This window comes from Dendropsophus ebraccatus, chromosome 8 (genome assembly GCF_027789765.1).
Source record: "Dendropsophus ebraccatus isolate aDenEbr1 chromosome 8, aDenEbr1.pat, whole genome shotgun sequence".
In the NCBI taxonomy this organism is placed as follows: domain Eukaryota; kingdom Metazoa; phylum Chordata; class Amphibia; order Anura; family Hylidae; genus Dendropsophus; species Dendropsophus ebraccatus.
The window spans coordinates 94,322,815-94,343,417 of NC_091461.1; the positions used below are offsets into that span (position 1 = coordinate 94,322,815).

At 41.6% G+C, this 20,603-nt stretch overlaps 1 protein-coding gene across 3 annotated transcripts in view; it reads left to right on the top strand.

The window, feature by feature from the left end:
• The window catches only part of LOC138799635 (uncharacterized), a 97,479-nt gene that overhangs the window by 68,014 nt on the left and 8,862 nt on the right, over positions 1–20,603 (top strand). For 2 of the 3 annotated variants that reach the window (XM_069981087.1, XM_069981089.1), the window contains exons 1-5: positions 1,566–1,674; positions 5,036–5,464; positions 12,688–12,807; positions 16,077–16,133; positions 17,637–17,765. In XM_069981087.1, coding sequence (XP_069837188.1) covers positions 5,048–5,464; positions 12,688–12,807; positions 16,077–16,133; positions 17,637–17,765 — 723 coding nt within the window. In that variant the 5' untranslated portion in view covers positions 1,566–1,674; positions 5,036–5,047. Of the gene's footprint in view, positions 1–1,565; positions 1,675–5,035; positions 5,465–12,687; positions 12,808–16,076; positions 16,134–17,636; positions 17,766–20,603 lie in introns of those variants that run through there. The other variant, XM_069981088.1, reaches the window with a different exon arrangement.

Sequence of the window (20,603 nt, forward strand, 5' to 3'; positions counted from 1 at the left end):
TACCCCAGTCCTCAGCAGTCCACGCCCTGTACCTTTTGCAGAATATCAGTCTGTCCCTGATGTTTTTTCTGGAGAGAAGTGGCTTCTTTGCTGCCGTCCTTGAGACCAGGCCTTGCTCCAAGAGTCTCCGCCTCACAGTGCGTGAAGATGCACTCACACCTGTCTGCTGCCATTCCTGAGCAAGCTCTGCACTGCTGTTAGCCCGATCCCGCAGCTGAAAACTTTTAAGAGACGGTCCTGGCGCTTGCTGGTCTTTCTTGGGCGCCCTGGAGCCTTTTTGGCATGGAACCTCTCTCCTTGAATTTCTTGATGATGTGATAGATTGTTGACTAAGGTGCAATCTTTCTAGCTGCGATACTCTACCCTGTTATGCCATTTTTGTGCAGTGCAATGATGACTGCACATCTTTCTTTAGAGATAACCATGGTTAACAGAAGAGAAACAATGATGCCAAGCACCAGCCTCCTTTTAAAGTGTCCAGTGGTTTCATTCTTAATTAATCATGACAGATTGATCTCCAGCCTTGTCCTCATTAACACTTATACCTGTGTTAATGGAGCAATCACTGAACGATGTTAGCTGGTCCTTTTAAGGCAGGGCTGCAATGATGTTGAAATGTGTTTTGGGGGATAAAGTTCATTTTCTAGGCAAATATTGACTTTGCAAGTAAGTGCTGTTAAGCTGATCACTATTTATAATATTCTGGAGTATATGCAAATTGCCATTTGAAAAACTGAAGCAGTAGACTTTGTAAAAATTAATATTTGTATCATTCTCAAAACTTTTGGCCATGACTGTAGAGCCCTAAATTCAACTAAATACACTACCCCCGTATCATATAGATGCTTTAAACTATGAAATCCGAAATTCGGTCGAACCGAACTTTTCCAAAATTCCATAAGTCCGGGCGGAACGAACTTTTGAAAAGTTCTCTCATCTCTAGTGACCACCTTAGTGCATTCCAGGAGGTGGTCATAAAAGCAACAGATCATCAAAACAAAGCAGACACACATTTTGAAAAACATTTTGTAGATGTAAAATGTTTTGAGCTTCACATTTTTCATCAGTGTAGACCCTTTTGTCCTAATGGCAAAAAATCTTCAATAATATTTGCGCACCTTGCTCTACTTTATACAGGTGTAAGACATAAAAAGTTTCCCCATTTTTGTTTCGAAAATTTGTTTTATCACCATTTTCTATACTGTTTACAATACCAATAAGTTCACAAAGTTAGAAGAAAAAACTTTACCCTTACATTTTTTAATGGTACTCATACATAGGATATAGCTCCATGTCGCAATCTCTAGAAGACTATTAGTAGCTAGCAGCTGTGGTTCTGCACCTGACCATCTCTGGTAAATGTTTGGGTATGTTTACTGACTGATGAGAGTGCGGTGACTACAGTCTTCTGGTACTGTTGCTAATAATACAAAGTCAATGTTTTAAATCACCAGCGGTTGAGAGGAATGCATCCTCTGGATAGGCGGTGACGTCACTAACTGTGTAGTGGATCTGGGAGTGATGCCAGCTGCAAAGTAAGGAATCGGTCTCTGACATTTATTTGTAACAAACACTGGACTGTGGATGATGTAGCTTCAGTTAATTCTTCCACTAGTTTCTGTGATGAAGAAGTGAACATTAGACACAGGAGAGGTTTGTTCTCATACAACCACGGTAAGTCAATGCTCCAATATCACTGTATTTTGTAGCTTGTGTCCTCTATAGAAAGAAAATATATTAGTGAAGTACTTGTGGAATGGTATCTTAACTTTATTTACTTTATGTGTTGTAACTTGCACACACTCTACAAAATATATCTTGGCTTTGCATGTTATGACTTTACTTGTTTGGACCTTGGCACTGTCCTTAGTTCATAAGGTATGACCGAGACTTTTGTGCTTTTGGCCATGAGGTAGTGGTTATTCTGTGTGTTATTTGCATTTGCCTGAGCTCTGTCTGAACACTGTCCTACTCTTCTGCTTTACGGATTACTTCACTTGCCACGCCCATCTCTCCTCTGCTGAGTTCCTTATGGCCACTTCAGGGTTAACCTTTGTTTTATTTAGTTGATTGACATCTTGTTTTTTCCCCTCACTCTTGCTGGATGTTGGATATCTATGCTAATCATGTTCTGCCCGGTCCCCTTACCTCCTAAAATTACTTCCTCTGTCTGTTGACCCTTGGCCAGTCATAAGTCTTCCTTGGAAGCGTGCCAGTGTATCTTGTGTTCTTTTCTCTTACTGCTCCTTTGTCTCTTACCTCGTTGCCCATTTGGTTTTGACCCCAGCCTGTTGACTATGCCTTGTATATTAGTTTGTGTTATCCATGTTTCACATTACCACAGGGTACAGACTGTCGCCCAGTTGCCCGAAGTCACCTAGGGCTGTCCAAAGCAAGTAGGCAGGAACATTGGGCAGAGACAAGTTCAGGGTTCCCCATCTGTGTCCTCCCCATTCCTTCCCTGGCTAAATTCTACCTGCAGTCTTTGACAATGTGCTAACTTTACACTGTAAAATTCTGGTCAGCGATTCGCATCACTATTTGCCCCCCCCCCCCCCCCCCCCCCCCCCCCCCCCCCCCCCGTGCCCTCACTGCCCCATCACCCATGTGCAGAAAACCTGCAACTTATAATAATATAGTACATAATAATACATGCATACACACGATCCAGCCCCACTATTAACTGCCCTGTTCCAGCACTACTTTCCAACTGTAGTAAGGACAAGACAGAAAAAGTTTGAAAGTTTCAAATTCCACCAGTGTGTAATTCTGCAATCTTTATCGCTTCTCCAAGAATAAAAGTACCTGACATATACAAGAGACAATGCACTTTGACTACTCGTGGTGATCTTATTCATGGTCATACTACCAATGCACCTTATGCTCCATATAAAGGGGTAGTGATCACTTCTAGTGCAGAGATGTGTGAAGCATATACCAATACCTGCACAATGTTTGCAGTCCTGACCTCCTTGCATTCTACGTCTGTGTCCAGCTATCATGTACAGGTCAAGGGGTCAATGAAGTCAGTGGTGTGTAGCATACAGTATCATTTATGACCACTACCTAAAATCATTATTGCATTTTCACAGAGATTACCTAATTTCTAATCTTTTTAGGACTGACTCATAGAAATGTGTTACTATTATTCAAATGACTCAAGTCCTGAAGTTTAACTCACAGCTGTCCTAACTCTAAGAGATGCTATACTGGAGTATCCCAATGAACATACATGTATAACTCTGTATCGACATGGATTTATGAGGGCGTAGCCCTGTTAAACTGACTTGATCAGGCTGGGGTGAGTTGCTGGATGTCATGCACTGTATATAGATCTTTCTAAGGCATTGGTGACAGCACTGTCCAAAAGGTTGTTGGTAATAGTGGGGTACAATGGAGGGGGGCAGGATTTTGTACTGTAATAGTAAATATAACTGTAACAACCAGTGTTAGGCAGCTGCTGCCAAGACAGATAATATATTAAGATGCATCTCAAGGGACATAAATGGACACAAAAAATCAGAGCTTTACCCTAGTCAGTTGGAACATTGAATACTTTGTAAAGTTTGGGTACCAGTGTACATGAAATACTGGAATACTGGAACCGGAGTGGGTTCAAACTGGGCAAGCAGGGTTATAAATGGAATGGGAGGACTAGAGGACACACAAAGATTAATAAAATCGAAAGATGGCTGAGGATTGATCTAATAACAATATTTAAATATATCAATGGGCAATACAAAGATCTCTCCCATCAGCTAGAACAAAAATCTATATACCATCTCTATACCAACATAGAAAGGGATTCTTTACTGTAAGAGCAGTATGACTGTGGAACTCTCTGCCAGAGGAAGCGGTCACGGTGTTCAAAGTTCAAAAAGGCTCGGATTACAGGTTGTACAGGTAGGTACTGGAGAAGAGTTGTTGATCCAGGAATATATTCTGATTTAAAGATGGGGAAGAGATGAAGATCAAGGCATTTATTATGATTTGGGGAACAGAAGGGTTGATGTTTTTACTTTATTTTTATGTCTTATTTTTATGTCTTGCTCATTAACAAGGCAGACTAATAGACTGAAGTGGATAGACATACTGTATGTGGCATGACTCAGGGTACTGCTGAGTTACCTCCAGCTACGTTTAACCCCCAAAATTCAAAAAATTCTCCAATTTTCCCCAATTATCCCCTTCTTCCAACATATCCCACAAAACAGACGGACACACAAGTTAGTATTGGAGTAAATGGCCATAACAGCCTCTTTATTAAAGGGCAGAACAGAATATGAATATAAATATTGTATAAATAACATAACACATATTCAGATCCACAAACAAGGGAGGTCTGGCAGGGCGCCGTCTAGCAACATTAGTGCCTAAACTTTTCCCCTAGCCGCACCGCACCTACTCAGGAGCTAACAATTAGTTACTCCAATTATACACCACCGTTCCCCGGGTCCTACCCCAGTGGAAACATCACCATATCATCATCAGAAGTGGGGAAGTATTATCCATTTACCCGGTGTCCCTTTAACCAACTTTACTTTTAACGTGCCTTGCGAGACCTCCCTACTGCAGGCTGTCATGACTGGAAATAAAACAAAAAACCCACACCTGGACACTATGACATTCAAATGCTGCTACTTAGGGCGGGCGGGCTGAATCTTATCCGGAAGGAAACTGATGCTCCACGGGGTGTTCACCTCTTCTTATAGGCACGTTAGCTTCATCCCTGGTAAGTGACCTACTGACCCCTCCCTTCAACACCAACCTGGCCTTATCCTTCCTGCAGCATCTTTAACCCCTTACTACCCCCCACACCATACACTATCTATTTATTAACCCCTAGCCATGCTTACAGCCCCAGCTGACCTAGTCACGCCGGGCCTGCTCTAAGGCTGTGCCCCTGCGACGTGCCCTCTCTTTTTTTGCAACAGTTGTACAGCCAAATAAGTATGTATGCCAATGTATATTTTCAGTTTAGTCATGTTTTGCTTGACATATCATCTAATAAATAATTACTACTTTATTTTTGTAGTAAACCAAGGTAATGTCCTCACCAGTCAGTGACGTCAACAGCCATACCCATGGATGTGTCCATTACAGACCGTGTACATATCTAAGTTCTGCAGGTCCACATATGTCACCCGTCCAACCTGACAATCAACAATGTGATTATTGTTCGCCCCCTCCTGCCTATGAAACCATCGACCGATTACCACCATGGAATGGGGAAAATTCCCAGCTGAATTCAATACCAACTACTCCAGTTTGGATACAGAGAAGAGAAAATAATGTCCCCTCTACTCCTGACGTATCAACTATACGTCCACAGTACATTGCCGTAGCCATCTCTCCAGAACGGAGTAGACGTTCTACTTTTTCCCATCAGAACCCAAGCAGGGTGGCATCCCGAACAGTTGACTATAAAAGATGGTATAGGAGTTACAGGCCGAGAGAGTTTGGGGTAAGTGATGATCAATAAAAGCTCACTCAATGTTAGGTAATACAGGTTACTGTACTTTGTGTCTTTCTATAAGTGTGTAGGGTGGGTGGAGCTATGAAGAGTAATACCCGCTGGTCTGTGCCAAGGACCTGATGGCAGATTTAACATGGTCAGCAGGGGTAGGATTTAACAATTAATTCTTTACCTGGTTAACTAAAATAGACACTGAAATGTTATGTGCAAAAATTTCTGCATCACAAGCTAAAGGGGTAATTCAGTGAAAAAAAAAAATCTTTCAAATCAACTGGTGTCAGAAAGTGCCAGCGATTTGCAATTTATTTCTATTAAAAAATCTCAAGTCTTCCAGTACTTATCAGCTGCTGTATGTCCTGCAGGAATTGGTGTATTCTTTCCGGTCTGACACAGTGCTCTCTGCTGCCACCTCTGTCCAACACAGGAAATATTGAGACCAGTAACAAATCCTCATAGAAATCCCAACCTGCTCGCCAGACCGGAAATAATACATCACTTCCTGCAGTACATACAGCAGCTGATAAGTACTGGAAGACTTGAGATTTTTTCAACCCCTTGCCTCTTCAGCCTGTTTTGCCTTAATGCCCAGGGCCTAGTTTTCAAATCTGACCTGTCTCTCTTTATGTAGTGATAACTCTGCAATGCTTTTAACTAATATTCTGAGATTTTTTTTTATGACATATTCCTCTATGTTTGTGATATACTTTGGCTGATACACTTAGTAGTTTTTTGTTTAAAAAAAAAACACAACATTGGCACAAAAATTAGAAAAATGTACATTTCTCTATATTCAAAATTCTCTTGTTCTAAGAAAAATAGTCATGTCACATAAACTAATTATTACTGCAACATCTACAACATGTCTGCTTTATGATGATGTCATTTGGTGAACATTTTTTTATTTATTAGCGATTTTTCAAATTTTCTAGAAAATTTCAAATTCTGATTTTATGAGGGACCAGTTCAGTTCTGAAGTGGATTTGTGGGGCCTGTATGGTAGTTACCCACATAAATCTCTCCACTGTAAAAAATGCACCCCTCAAAATATCCCGTAACATTTCATAAGTTTATTAACCCTTTAAGTGTTTTGCAGAAATTTAAGCAAGTTGGAGGGGAAATTTAAAAGGTTCATTTTTTGGGGCAGATATTCCATTTTAATCCATTTTTTCCCTCTAACACAGAAAATACTAACTGAGAAATGGAGCTCAATGTTTATTCCTCTTATTTCAATGTTTCTAGAAATCCCCCATATGTGGCCACAGTGCGTCACCTGACTCACCAACAAGCCTCAGACATGACAGAGGCCTGGGCAATTTTGGAGCCTTTTTTAATTTCAGTTTTTTTTAGCCATTATACCATGTCACAGAGGCCTTGTGGTGCCAAAATATTTAAGACAAGTTGATGTTTTCATCTGTATAATTCTGGGGGACATGTGACACCCTGGTCATTTTTTATTAAATTTTTATGAAGTGGTACAAATAAAAAACACAATTTAGCAGCTGTTTTTCATAATTTTTTTGCACATTGTTTACAATAAGCTACACATGTTATCTTTATTCGTCAGTTCAGTATGATGACAGTGATATCCATTTTATATAGCTTTTGTTATAGTTTACAGCATTAATACTATCATAACTGTTTGTGTCTTGCATATTATATATTTCTCCAATGGAGTTATGTGAGGGTTTCTTTTTTTTGTGGCATAAGCTGACATTTTAGTGGTACACCTTTTGGGTACGTGGGATGTTTTAATAGCTTTTTTCTAGGGAGCGGGATTAACAAAAAAAATTTCATTTTGGTTAGTTTTTTTTATTTTTTACAGCAATCAAGCGGGATAATTAAAGGGGCTATCCAGCACTTAAAAAAACATGGCCACTTTCCCCCTACCGTTGTCTCCAGATTGGGTGGGGTTTTGAAACTCCGTTCCATGGAAGTAAATGGAGCTTAATTGCAAACTGCACCTGAACTGGAGACAACAGTAGGGGGAAAAGTGGCCATGTTTTTATAGCGCTGGATAACCCCTTAAATGAAACAGGCTAATTACGGACACGGCGTTATTAAATATATGTATCTCATTTATAGGGGATCATTTATAAAGGAGGGATGGGGAATGTGTTCGTGTGGTGGTTTTTAACTTTTACTTTTGCAGGTACATATATATAATACATTACAGCATATGAACTTTACATACATTACAGTAGGAGACGTGCTGTAATGTATTATACAGTGTTTGAGCTGTCAGTATTACACTGACAGCTCATACAACGATCAGGTCCCTGCCTCAGTGCAGGGGCCTGATCGTTGTAACCATAGCAGCCCAGACGCACTATGACCGCAGCGCCTATGGGGTTAACTGCCTAGGGGGGAGCGGGTCTCCCCTCCAGGCAGTGGCAGCGGGATGAGGCTGTGTAAGGCAGCCTCTTCCTGCTGCTCAATCGCCGCTAGGGACAGCGGGGGAAGGCAGGGACAGCATGACGTTCCAGAATCGTCATGTTGCAGGAACTCCACCTGCTTTACATGAAGTATCTGAAATGTCATTTTGCAGCAAGGGGTTAATAAAAGTAAATTACAAATCTCCAGTTGATTTAAAAGAACTTATTTTTTGCTGAACTACCCTATTAAAGGGAATCTGTCAACTCCCAGGCCCTACCTATGGTGCTGACAGTGTGCTGTAGCTGGCAATCCCCTAGTGAGCATGGTGCCTTTTGGTAATTTTCTGTCTGTGGATTATGTACAATCTCATGTCTCCTACTCTAATGAAGTGTCAAAGAGGAGTTGTTTGTGCCACATTCTTTCACACCTCACCACTCCTTCCTCCTTTTTCTTCATGAATAATCTGTGCTGCCCGGCCTCCTGCTCACTCAGCTTTCAGCCAGTGTCTCTGATTGCAGATCAGTCCTCTGTAGGCAGATTGTCTGAAAGAAACACTCAGATATAGTTGAATCTCTGAGCCTAAATGTGTTAGAGCTGTGGTCTAGGGGTAACTCACCTGTCTAGAGACCTGCCAGCAGTTTGGTCTCTTTTTTAAATCCCCTGATGGAAATGAAATAGAGGTCTTTGGGTTTTTTTCTCATTATTGTATAATTTTTAAGGCTATGTTCCTATACAGTATTTTTGCTCAGTACTTTGGTCAGAATTTTGCAATCAAAACCAGGAGTGGATTGAAAACACAGAAAGGCTATAGAAACACTGTTGGAATTGAGTGGATGGCAGTCACTAAATGGCAAATAATTACTGTTATTTTAAAACAACGGCCGATATTTGCCATTAAATTACGGCCATCCGCTCAATTTCAACAGTGTTTTTATAGCCTTTCTATGCTTTCAATCCACTACTGGTTTTGGTTGCAAAATACTGAGCAAAAATACTTTGTGGGAACTTAGCCTTAAAATGATACAATAATGAGAAAAAAAATAAAGACCTCAACTTCATTGCCATCAGGGGAATAGAACCAGATAATGAACTGCTGGCAGGTCTCTAGACAGGTGGGCTACCCCTAGACCACAGCTCCAACACATTTGGGATGAGAGATGCAACTACATCTAAGTGTTTCTTTCAGACATAAACTGCCCACAGAGGACTGATCTGCAATCAGAGACACTGGCTGAAAGCAGTGAGTGAGCAGGAGGCCGGGCAGCATTGATTTTTCATGAAGAGGTGGGCGGAGGAAGGAGTGGAGTGGTGAGGCTTACAGTTGGAGACGTGAGATTTTGCATAATCCACTACATAGAAAATTGCCAAAAGTCACCATGCTCAATAGGGGACTGCCAGCAGCTTACTGTAAGCACCTTAGGTAGGGCCCGGGAGCTGACAGATTCCCTATAACCATGCCAGTTCTTTTTTTATTTTAAACCAATTGTTGTGAAAAAGCAGTGAACGGATGTTTTTTTTTTGTTACTTTTGTGCACTTTTTAGCATACTAACCCTTTCGCTACTTGTTTCTGTAGGAATGATACAGAATCGTCCACAGGAGACATCTTTTCTGGCTGGTGTAATCCTCTTTGTTTTTCTTTTTCATTCAGCCTAAACATTTACAAGCCTCATGACACAAGTGTGCCACACACTGGTTCGACTGAACGTATTGGTTCTGCACTCTGTGCCCTTGAGTATGACAGTGTCATATACTGTTCTCCTTGAATTTAATAGTGCCATTCACTCTCCCCTGAAAATAGTGCCATAAACTATGCCTCCTGAATGTTAACCTCTTATCGACGCATGACAAGTATACCCTTCATGCGCCGTAAAGGGTAAACGGAGAGGCCTCCCAGCGCAAGCCCTCTGCAGCCGTGGTCCCCTGTGCTGCTGGGGACCATGGGTATTTAAATGCAAAGCTGACAGCTGCATTTAAATAGTGCTTGCGGAGGGGAGATCCCTGCTACTGAGCCGGCCGGGGATCAGCGTCTGAATGACGCTGAACCTGGCTTAGTAATGGATCATTGCTCTATTATATACACAGCATCGATCTCAATGAGAGATCAGAGCAGTTATACTAGGAGTCCCCCAGTGGGCTTCTAATTGCTGTATGTGAAAAAAAAATAAAGTGTTTTTATTAATACAAAAAAACCCTCCCCTAATAAAAGTTTAAATCAATCCCCTTTTCCCATTTTAAAAATAAATACATAAATACAAAAATAACATATTTGGTATCGCTGTGTGTGTAATCGCCCGACCTATTAAACGATCACATTCCTGATATTGTACGGTAAGCGCAAAAACCCGCCAAAGTGCAAAATTGCATACGTTTGTTTACAACAAATCCAGAAAAAATTTTAATAGAAAGTGATCAAAGTGATACTTTTAAACAGAACCTTAACCCTTTAAGGACAGAGCCCAAAATGACCTTAAGGACCATGACAATTTTGAATTTTGCGTCTTAGTTTTTTCCTCCTCCCCTTCTAAGATCTATAACTCTACAGGGCCATGTGAGGGCTTGTTTTTTTTCAGGAACAGGTGTACTTTGTAAATGTGCCTTTCAATCTTCTATAACATATGTGACGGAACCCCCCAAATTTTTTTTTCTTCATATCTCCACACATATATTATGGTCAAGCATGTTTTGCCTTTGAAGATGAGCCCCACAATAAGGGCTTTATCCAGTATTATCTTACATGGAATATACTGTCCAGGTGGGATTGGCAGTGCCGGCTCTGATCCCCTGTTCCGTTTAGCATCATTTAATTGTGTTACTGCATCATTTTTGTGAGGATGCTGCAGTACTGCAATGAGGCTCCAACATGTGTGAACACAGCCCTAATTTCACTGCAGACTTTTGCACATCAGTGAAGTTGCAGAAGTTGCTTCTTTCTCTCCCTGCCTGCTCAGGTGTAGACTGAAGAGGCTGGTCAGCGATGGTGAATCACTGAGGGGAAGTGAGAGATCCAGCCAAGCCTCCTGTGACATCAGAGATGATGCGTTGACACAGGGGAGAGAAGCTGGGGGTCAATACAAGTTTTGTAGTCATTCCATTTTCCATTTCCTGTCAGTAGTGAAAAGCCAGAAAAGCCACAGAAGCGAGGACTATTGGTAATAACATTATATTAGAAAGTTATATAACTTTGAATTTCATTTAAATACAATTTTTTCATACTGGAGTACCCCTTTAACACTTTAGTGGACCGCGCAAATTTTGATCTTTGTGTTTTTGTTTTTTCCTCCGCCCCTTCTAAGAGCTCTAGCACTTTCAGTTTTCTATCTACAAGGCCATGTAATGGCTTGTTTGTTACAGGAGTAGTTGTACTTTTTAATAGCGTCTTTCATTCTACCATAACATGTATGACTGAATCCCAAATATATTATTTATGAAGATATAAATTGGTGAAATCGTGAAAAAAAAATGCAATATGGTAACATTTGGGGGGTTCCTGTGTCTACGTAATGTACTACACGGTAAAAGCGACATGATCCCATTATTCTATAGGTCAGTCCGAACACAACCATATGCAGGTTTACACAGATTCTCTAATGTTATATATATTTTTTAAATGAAATCCTTTTTTTTTGGCAATTAATTATTAATAAAATGGGCCTATTGTGACGCTTATAACGGTTTTACTTTTTCACCTACGGGGCAGTAAGGGCTGTAATTTTTTCCGCCATGATCTCTAGTTTTTATTAATACCATATTTGTGAAGATCAGACATTTTGATCACTTTTTATTAAATTTTATACATATATATATATATATATATATATATATATATATATATATATATGTAACATATAATCGATAATCCTGGCACTTTTTTACTTTTTTCCCTCTTTTCATGTATGCACTTCGCATATTCGTATTTTAATAGATCGGACAATTACACACGCTACGGTATAAGTGACTCTCCCTGTTACTTACACTTAAACGCCGCGTCATTAACGGTGAGGTGTCGGCTGCTCACTGCAGCCGGCCTCCACCTCCTATGAAGCGCGCTCCAGAGCGGAGCGCGCTTCATAGGAGGTTGGGGCTGGCTGCAGTGAGCAAAGGACATACAGGTACGCCCAGGATAGTCTGGGCACAGACTTCCAGGGCATACCAGTACGTCCTTAGTCGTCTAGGGGTTAATGGTGGAAGCAGTAGGACATAGTGGATCACTGATGTATAATGACAGTTATTATGCTGCTAGACACGTTTTTACTACTGAAGATGTAACCTTAGCTGTGATTGACAGAGCTAAATTAAGCCGACAGTGGTGGATCACTGACGTACAATCATGGGTATTATGCTGCCAGACACAGTTAGATAAAAAGGACTTAAAGGAGGAGGCCAGCTGTTTCAAAAATCTCAAGGCAGCAGGGGCAGGGGAGAACATTACAATCAATCATTACTCCCCGTATCCACGATGCGCCGCGTAACAAGCTCCGTGACCCCTGCCCGAAGGCATTTTCCCCGATAGTACTGATGATCACTACTATGACTCAGTGACCAATCAGTGACTGCAGTGGGGTCCCACCCCAGTTGCTGACTGGCTGAGCAGGCGGTCCATCTACCTGGTTGTGACGTCGGGTCTGCAGGAGATACTGGAGCCTGATTGGGATCCTGAAGTGGTAATCCAGTGCTGGAGAAGCACTGGCAAAAGTGATTTGGAATAGTTTATGTTCCCCCGCCCCTGCATTTTGAAAAAAAATTCTTTAATTGTAAAAAGCAATGTTGTGAATTTTAACCTAATAAACCTAAAAACATGGAGATTTCCTTATCAGAGCTTTTTTTTTTTCCTTTCCAGATTGTCCTTGTTGTCGTGTCTGTTGTGGAGCTTTCATTTGGCATATCACTTGCAGTCTCTTATAAAAACAGTAACCTAAAATCCCTAGAGTATGGTGTTCCATTTTGGGTGTCTGTGGGTGTAAGTATGAATATGGAGTCTGAACATGCAATGTCAATTGGTTTGATTTGATGCCCCTCAACCCTTTCACCTTTTGAGCTCTTTTTAACTCAGAAACTCCTTTAAGGGGCCTTGCAAGTTTAGGCCGGGTTCACACTATGTGAGACACCGGCCATTCTGTGACCCAGCAGTGTCACAGAACGGCCTGTGTCAGTGAAGTTCATCCCAGCTGATAATGCAGTAGTGGCCGGATGAACTTTATTTGTGCTGAATTAGGATGCGGGCGCATTCGTGTGCACCCGTATCCCAATTCACCATTGCACACAATGGAGAGTGCGGCCGGAGCCATTGTGTGGACTGTCAGGGTTGTGCAGCCACTATTCAATGAAGTCAGTTTTTTTTTTCTGCGGCCACTAGGGATCCCAGTCGGAGTGTATCCTATGTGTATACACTCCGCCCGGGATTCCCTCTGACTGCAGTGCAACATAACTTTTCTATTAATCCTTGGCATCAACAGCCGTTAATAATAGAAAAGTTACGTTGTGTGAACCTTTAACAACTTAATCCACTATCCACAGAGTGGCATGGCATGGATGTGCACACCTCTCCATTCATTTTCTATGGATCTGCCAAAGACAGCAGAGTCTACCTTTAGCAGCTTCCAAATAGTATGTGTGATGACCCAAGGGGTTTCTAGTTGGTATTTGCAAGGGCAGATGTTGTGGTACCTCTGTGGTATTTATCATAGGGCCTGAGTACTATATGCCCTCCCTGGGTCTCAAGCACCGCCCCCGTTAAAGTTAAAGTCCCTGGTAGTGTGGTGTGTTTGAATAAGCACAAAGTCCAAGGTCTTAACCTCCTAAATAAATTTACTTTCACTTGGGTGAGATTGTCAGCAATACTTGGTTACTGTTGATGGTTTTAGTTAGGTGACTTTTTTAGGAACAGTCTTTTTAGTCAACATGACTTGTTTACTTGTACAATGGACTACGGGGCTACCAAGAGGGACCTGTCTATGGATTACAGAACTCTTGCAGGGGACTGTGAAGACATGACTTTAGAAGGTACCAGATCCAGGAACACCGGCCCTGGGCCTTGGCATCCAGGTGTAGCAAATCCCTTGAGGTTACACGAGTCGATCAAGCAATCATCAGTGGGCCAAGCAGCTTTTCTTGCTGCTTTTTTAACCACTGGGGATAGTCCTGATCAGCTGAAGAACCTGAGAATCCTTTGGAGAAGTTAACAGTCACCCCAGACGTAGACAGGCTAGTCCCATTTAGGGGGTAGTTGCCATAGTTACTTGCTAGTAAGATTGAGAAGAAATAAAGACTTTTACTGCCTGGTGGGCCAGTCTCTGAGGTAAACTCTCTCTTTGGTACAGCAGTGGTGTTGTCCATACTGAACCAAACTAACTAACTTAGACCCAGAACTAACCACTTCTCCACAGTTAAGGTCCAAGACTGGGTTTAACCCCCATTTACTTCACAGTGCTGTGAATACTATAGGAAATACCCAGTGGCGTCATCTTGTGGACAAAAAGTAATAATGCAGTTTTGAAAATACAATATAGGTAACCTATACAATATAGGTAACCTATACAAAATACCTTCAGGGACAACTGGACTAAGAAGGGAACCCAACAGTGGCCCATGGGTTCCACAAGCTTTTGCGACATGCCACTCCATTTACAACAAAGACTCCAGCCCCATTCATGAGATCATAAGGTTTTGGACCCCACACAATCTGACTTTTATGAATTTGGAATACCCCTGCAAAGAAAGTTTTTGTTAGTGACATATCAAATCCTATTAAATAGCCAATGTCTGATAATCTTCATTTGATTGGTAATCTCACTTTTTTTTTGCTCCCTGCACAATTCCACCACTCAGACATTAAATAGAATCTGTCCGCACCAGTGCCTTACCTGAGGTGCTGACAGTGTGCTGTAGCTGGCAGCCCCCTAGTGAGCATGGTACATTTTACTAATTTTTCTTAATTTGTCTGTGGAGTGGATTATGCACAATCTCAGGTCTCCTTCTGTAATGAAGAATCAAAGAGGAGATGTGGCTCAGCATTTGTGCCACACTCTAGCACACCTCACCACTCCTCCCTCCTCTTCATGAATAATCAATGCTGCCCGGCCTCCTGCTCGCTCAGCTGACAGCCAGTGTCTCTGATTGCAGATCAGTCCTCTGTAGGCAATTTATGGCTAAAAGAAACACTTAGATATAGTTAAAAATCTGAGCTCAAACATGTTGGAGCTGTGGTCTAGGGGTAAATCACCTGTCTAGAGTCCACCAGCAGTTCTTTCTTTGGTTCGAATGCCCTGATGGCAATGAAATATAGCTCTTTATTTTTTCTATTTTCTCATTATTGTATCATTTTTAAAAGATTCCCTGTCAGGTCCAAATAAGTTTTAAAATTCTCATATATATATATATATATATATATATATATATATATATATATATATGCAAAAAATAAAGTTTTTTTATTTATTTATTTTTTTTACTTTTCCCATCATTGTATTAAAAGAACTAATCTAATTTGGACCTGATTGGGAATTCTTTGCCCTTCTAAAAATGATACAATTTTGAAAAAAAAAAGAGGCAGATTTGAACCAAAGAAAACCCTGCTGGTGAACTTGCGCCAGGTGATTTACAGCTACACCACAGCTCCAACGCAGGTTAGGTGATTCAACTATATCCGATTGCAGATGAGTGCTCTATTGGCAGACACTGGCTGACAGCTCAGCGAGCAGGAGGCTGGGCAGCATTAATTATTCATAAAGAAGAGGCAGGAGAAAGGAGTGGGGAGATGTGTCAGAGTGCAGCCACACAACTCCTCATTGACTCTTCATTACAGTAGGAGACCCAAGATTGTGCATAATCCACTCCACAGACAAATTACAAAAAGGCACCATGCTTACTAGGGGACTAATAGCTAGAGCACACTGTGGTAGGACCCTGGTGCTGACAGATTCTCTTTAATAACATTAAAAACATATCACTGTACAGCAGGGATGGGGAACCTTTGGCCCACCAGCTTTTGCAAAACTACAATTCCCATCATGCCTGGAAAGCTAAAGCGTTACAGTATCAATTGATGTCAGTGGTGGAAAAACATCCCAACAACAATACCTACAAAATAAAGGCAAATACAATGAATGCCAGATATATTTTTTTTATTTATTTAACATGATCTGATACATTCCTTTTAAGCTTGGTTGAAATGATTATTATATCGGCATAAGGGGTCAAAATATTTTTAACTTTCTTCTATTTTTACAGCATATCTTTGCAGGAATTATGTTAATTATAAGTTGGGCCACTACCTCCATCTGTTCTGTGAGTTCAACATTTATTACATTTATTTTATCTTTAAGATTTTATATAACTATATTGTATAAAGCAGGGATGGGCAACCTTCGGCCCTCCAGCTGTTTTAAAACTACAATTCCCATTGTGGGAATTGTAGTTTTGCAACATCAGAGAAACATTGCTCAGTCATTTCCCGTTCAAGACCAGAAATGTGATATTTAAATAGTTCGGGTGATTTTGCATGTGACAATAATATCTTTATAAATTTAAAAAATAGAAAAAGAGGGGTGATAAACTTTTAGTATGGGATGAATTTATTCATATATTTTAAAAAAATCCACATTTTTGGGACTTCTAAAATCAGCCATTCCTTAGCAATTCTGACATTTTCCCTTATGCACTTTGTGGGACCAATAGTATTAATAAATTGTTCATTTTCAAAAGGTGGTTGATTTATATATTTACTTGAAGGGGAATATTTTTTTTATTTTTTATATTGCACTGCATTGCAAACTTTATTAGTAGATTTATGCATGTGAAATATGATGGACACCTGTCAGACAACCACCTAAATGCCATGATTACTGTTATGCTGCGTTTACATGAAGTGATAATTGATCGTTTAACAATTTTGAAGCAACGATTTGGTTTTTATAACAATCAGCATTTAGACGAATAAATCGTTAGAAAATTTGTAAGGAAAATCGTTATTGCGATCGTTTTTAAGATCGCTTACGCCCATCTTTTACATAGGGTAAATCTTTGAAAGACTGTTTACACGAAGCGATCTGCGAATTTTTAGCAAACGACGATTTGAGAACATGTTGAAAGTTCAAAATAAACGATTTTCCGCTCTTCGCTTGATCGTTTGCTGTGTTTACACAGAACGATTATCAATTCGAACGATAAACGTTCCGTGTAAACGCAGCATAAGTCATCGCATTTAGGGATAAAATGACCAAAATCAATGAAATCACTGTGGTTGGTCATTAGCCATGGGTGTCTGGTAGAGCAGTCGGCTGTGCAGGACACCAGCTTGTGAAAGTTACTTGTAATGTAAGAGATAAACATCTTTTTGATAGAATAACATGTGCCATGCATTTCACAATGAAGAAATGAATGAGGTGGCACTCACCATCGGATGAATTTCTGTATTTTATTTCATTGTTCAAAAGGACATAACAGATGTAAAAAACGATCTGGCAGACGCCAGCAGGTAGGTGCTACCTGCTGGCGTCTGCCAGATCATTGTTTGCATCTGTTATGTCCTTTTACGCGATGAAATAAAATACAGAAATTCATCCGATGGTGAGTGCCACCTCATTCATTTCTTCATTGTAAATTGTGTTCACCAGAGACTATTGCTTCTAAGAGTTTGGCAACCCATCGGTGCTGTTGACTGCACGGGCCTGACGCCTTGGAAGGGGTTGTGCCGACCTGATCTTGTATACATTATACTAATGTGCCATGCATTTGTTGACATTGGTCTCCATCATTCATTTTTATATGATTTTTAACTTTTTTTTTCAGTTAAAATACGTACTTTGTATCAGCTTCTTATCATCCATGGCCACTGTAATTGGACTTGTATTTACCAGTTGTGATTTCAATGATTTACACTGCAAAAGCAGCCAAGTTTCATATTGTCCTAATATAAACGTAAGTTTATATGTTAATAAATGATATATTTGTCATGTAAATACCGTATTCTCTCCTTACATGTCTAAACTGGATGTAACTATATGTAACTATGTAAATGAGAGCAGAATTCTGCATATACCAAGATGCAGTATGGTGAGCTAGTGGTAGATTACATATCCTTTCATTTATTTTTTTAATACATATCCAGTGAGGGTCAAAAGTTAGAAATCAATAGTATAATTACTTCTATTCTTCACTGGTAATTAGCTTCCCGCTGCCATTACAGCCAATTAAGGGTACAAACCCACTTGGCGGGTCTGCAGCGAGTCTCCTTGCAGAGAAACTTTTGTCTGCAGCCCTCCCCATTAACCCCCTAGCCGCCGGGCATTATACATTATTAGGTCCCCGTTCCTGCTTGCTTCGGGGCTCCCGATGTCTTCACGGCCCGCCCGGCCAATCGGTTCGCTGCGGCGGGGCAGCGCACTGATTGGCCGGGCGGAACGTGACGGGAGCCGCCGAAGCAAGCAGGAGCGGGGACCTGGTAATGTATATCCTGCCCGCCCCCCCTGCAGCCCTGATCGCCCCCGGCCACATGATCGCCCCCCGCACCCCCCGGCCGCATGATCGCCCCCCGCACCCCCCGGCCGTACGATAGCCCCCCGCAGCCCCGATCGCCCCCAGCCCCCGGCGGCATGATCGCCCCCCGCACCCCCAGGCCGCACGATCTCCCCCGCAGTTCTCGGCCGCACGGGCTGTGGGGGGCAATCGTGGGGCTGGGGGCGATCGGGGCTGCGGGGGCCTATCGTACGGCCGGGGGGTGCGGGGGGCGATCATGCGGCCGGGGGCTGGGGGCGATCGGGGCTGCGGGGGGCTATCGTACGGCCAGGGGGTGCGGGGGGCGATCATGCGGCCGGGGGCAATCGGGGCTGCAGGGGGGGCGGGCAGGATATACATTACCAGGTCCCCGCTCCTGCTTGCTTCGGCGGCTCCGAAGCAGGAACGGGGACCCGGTAATGTATAATGTCCGGCGGCTAGGGGGTTAATGGGGAGGGCTGCAGACAAAATCGCAGCAGGGATGTACATCCCTGCTGCGAGTTTCTCTGCTAATGAAAGTATAGGGCTGGGATCTGCAGCGAGTCTCGCTGCAAAAACGCAGCAAGGAGGCTCCCTGCAGATCCGGCAAGTGGGTTTGTACCCTAAAGGATTTATCCAGAATTAGAAAAACATGGCCACTTTCTTCCAGAAACAGCAAAACTCTTGTCTCCAGTTCAGGTGTGGTTTGCAGTTAAGTTCCATTCACTTCTAAGGAACTGAGTTGCAAACCCAAACTGAAGACAGGAGTGGTGTTGTTTTCTGGAAGGAAGCGGTCATGTTCTTCTAAGCCGGTTTAGCGGATGTTTTCATTATGGTGTAATGTGCATATCGATGAAAATATTGGTGCACCCACATGAGGGAAGGTCCGCCTCTGGAAGACCTCACAGCAATGCAGTGCTTTGATTCAGGCCCAGAGGGGTGTGATTAAAGTGCTGGAATGCCCAGGGAACAGTGACTACTTGAGAACAATACAAAAAGATTTACAGGACCAGCAAGAAAATGAGAGGTAAGGATTCACATTAAACAATCAAACAATCCCAAGCATAGATAGGTAACGTAAAATATAACTTTTAACCCCTTAAGGACAGAGCCAATTTAGATTTTTGCATTTTCGTTTTTTCCTCCTTGTGCTTAAAAGGCCGATTACGCATAAACATGTTTATTTATGTTTATTATTTATTTATTTATTTTTATTTATAACATGGGAAAAGGGGGGTGATTCAAACTTTTATTAGGGGAGGGTTTTTAAAAAAAAATAATAACACTTATTTTTTTTTCCTGGGGGACTTCTAGTATATGCACACTGATCTCTCATTGAGATCTATGCTGTATACTTATAGTAATACAGCATACATGGTAAATGTAGTTTCCTGGCCGGCACCATCTTGGATATAGATCGGCTTTTAGAAAAACGTGTAGCTCAGGAACGGCGGCAGCTCGAAAGATAGGATATGGTTCAAAATACTTAGGGGGACTTATTGAGTTAGACCAGCTAGGTTTGTCAGCATTTCATTTTTATCTCTTTAGTGGAATAGTGGAATACCCCTTTAATGCCACAACCATTGTCATGGCATGTTTCTGTTTCCCTGTACTGAGCTTCCCCAGGCTCCTCCTCTCAGTTATGATTGACAGCTCCAGCATCTAATTAAGAGACTATCAGAGGTATCAATAAAAGCAGGGAGGAGGGTCTAGATTTTAATACTAAGAGTTCAATGCACCTAACAAGAAGAGCCCGTCTCCTGTCCTATTTTTGGCCTTCTTTAGTCTTCTCAATCATACAACTCCCATTACTGAAGCAACAGACATTGATACTTTTGCCTATTTGGCCTCTGTATAGGGCTGCCAACAGTTTTAGTGGCTTAATATTACTGACAGAGTCCATTTAATTACCTATTGAAGAACATAGGGGAGAATGTTTTAGGAATGTCCAAAATATTATAAGTAGGGATGAGCAAACCGTAACAAACCAGATTCGTTACGAACTTTGCAAAAAGTTCGCAACAAATTTGGTTAAAATAATAATAACAAATAAAACTAGATCTGCAGTTCCAAGGAAATACATAGTGCTTGAAAAAAGCGCCCCTTTACCAGTGACTTCCTTTTAACTTTAATCCTGGGTGCCATCCCTTTAAGAGCGACTTGGGTCCCATCCCTTTAAGAGCAACTTGGCTCCCATCCCTTTAAGAGCGACATGGGTCCCTTTAGGAGCGACCTGGGTTGCTTTAAGAGCGACGTGGGTCCCTTCGCTCTTAAAGGGACCCA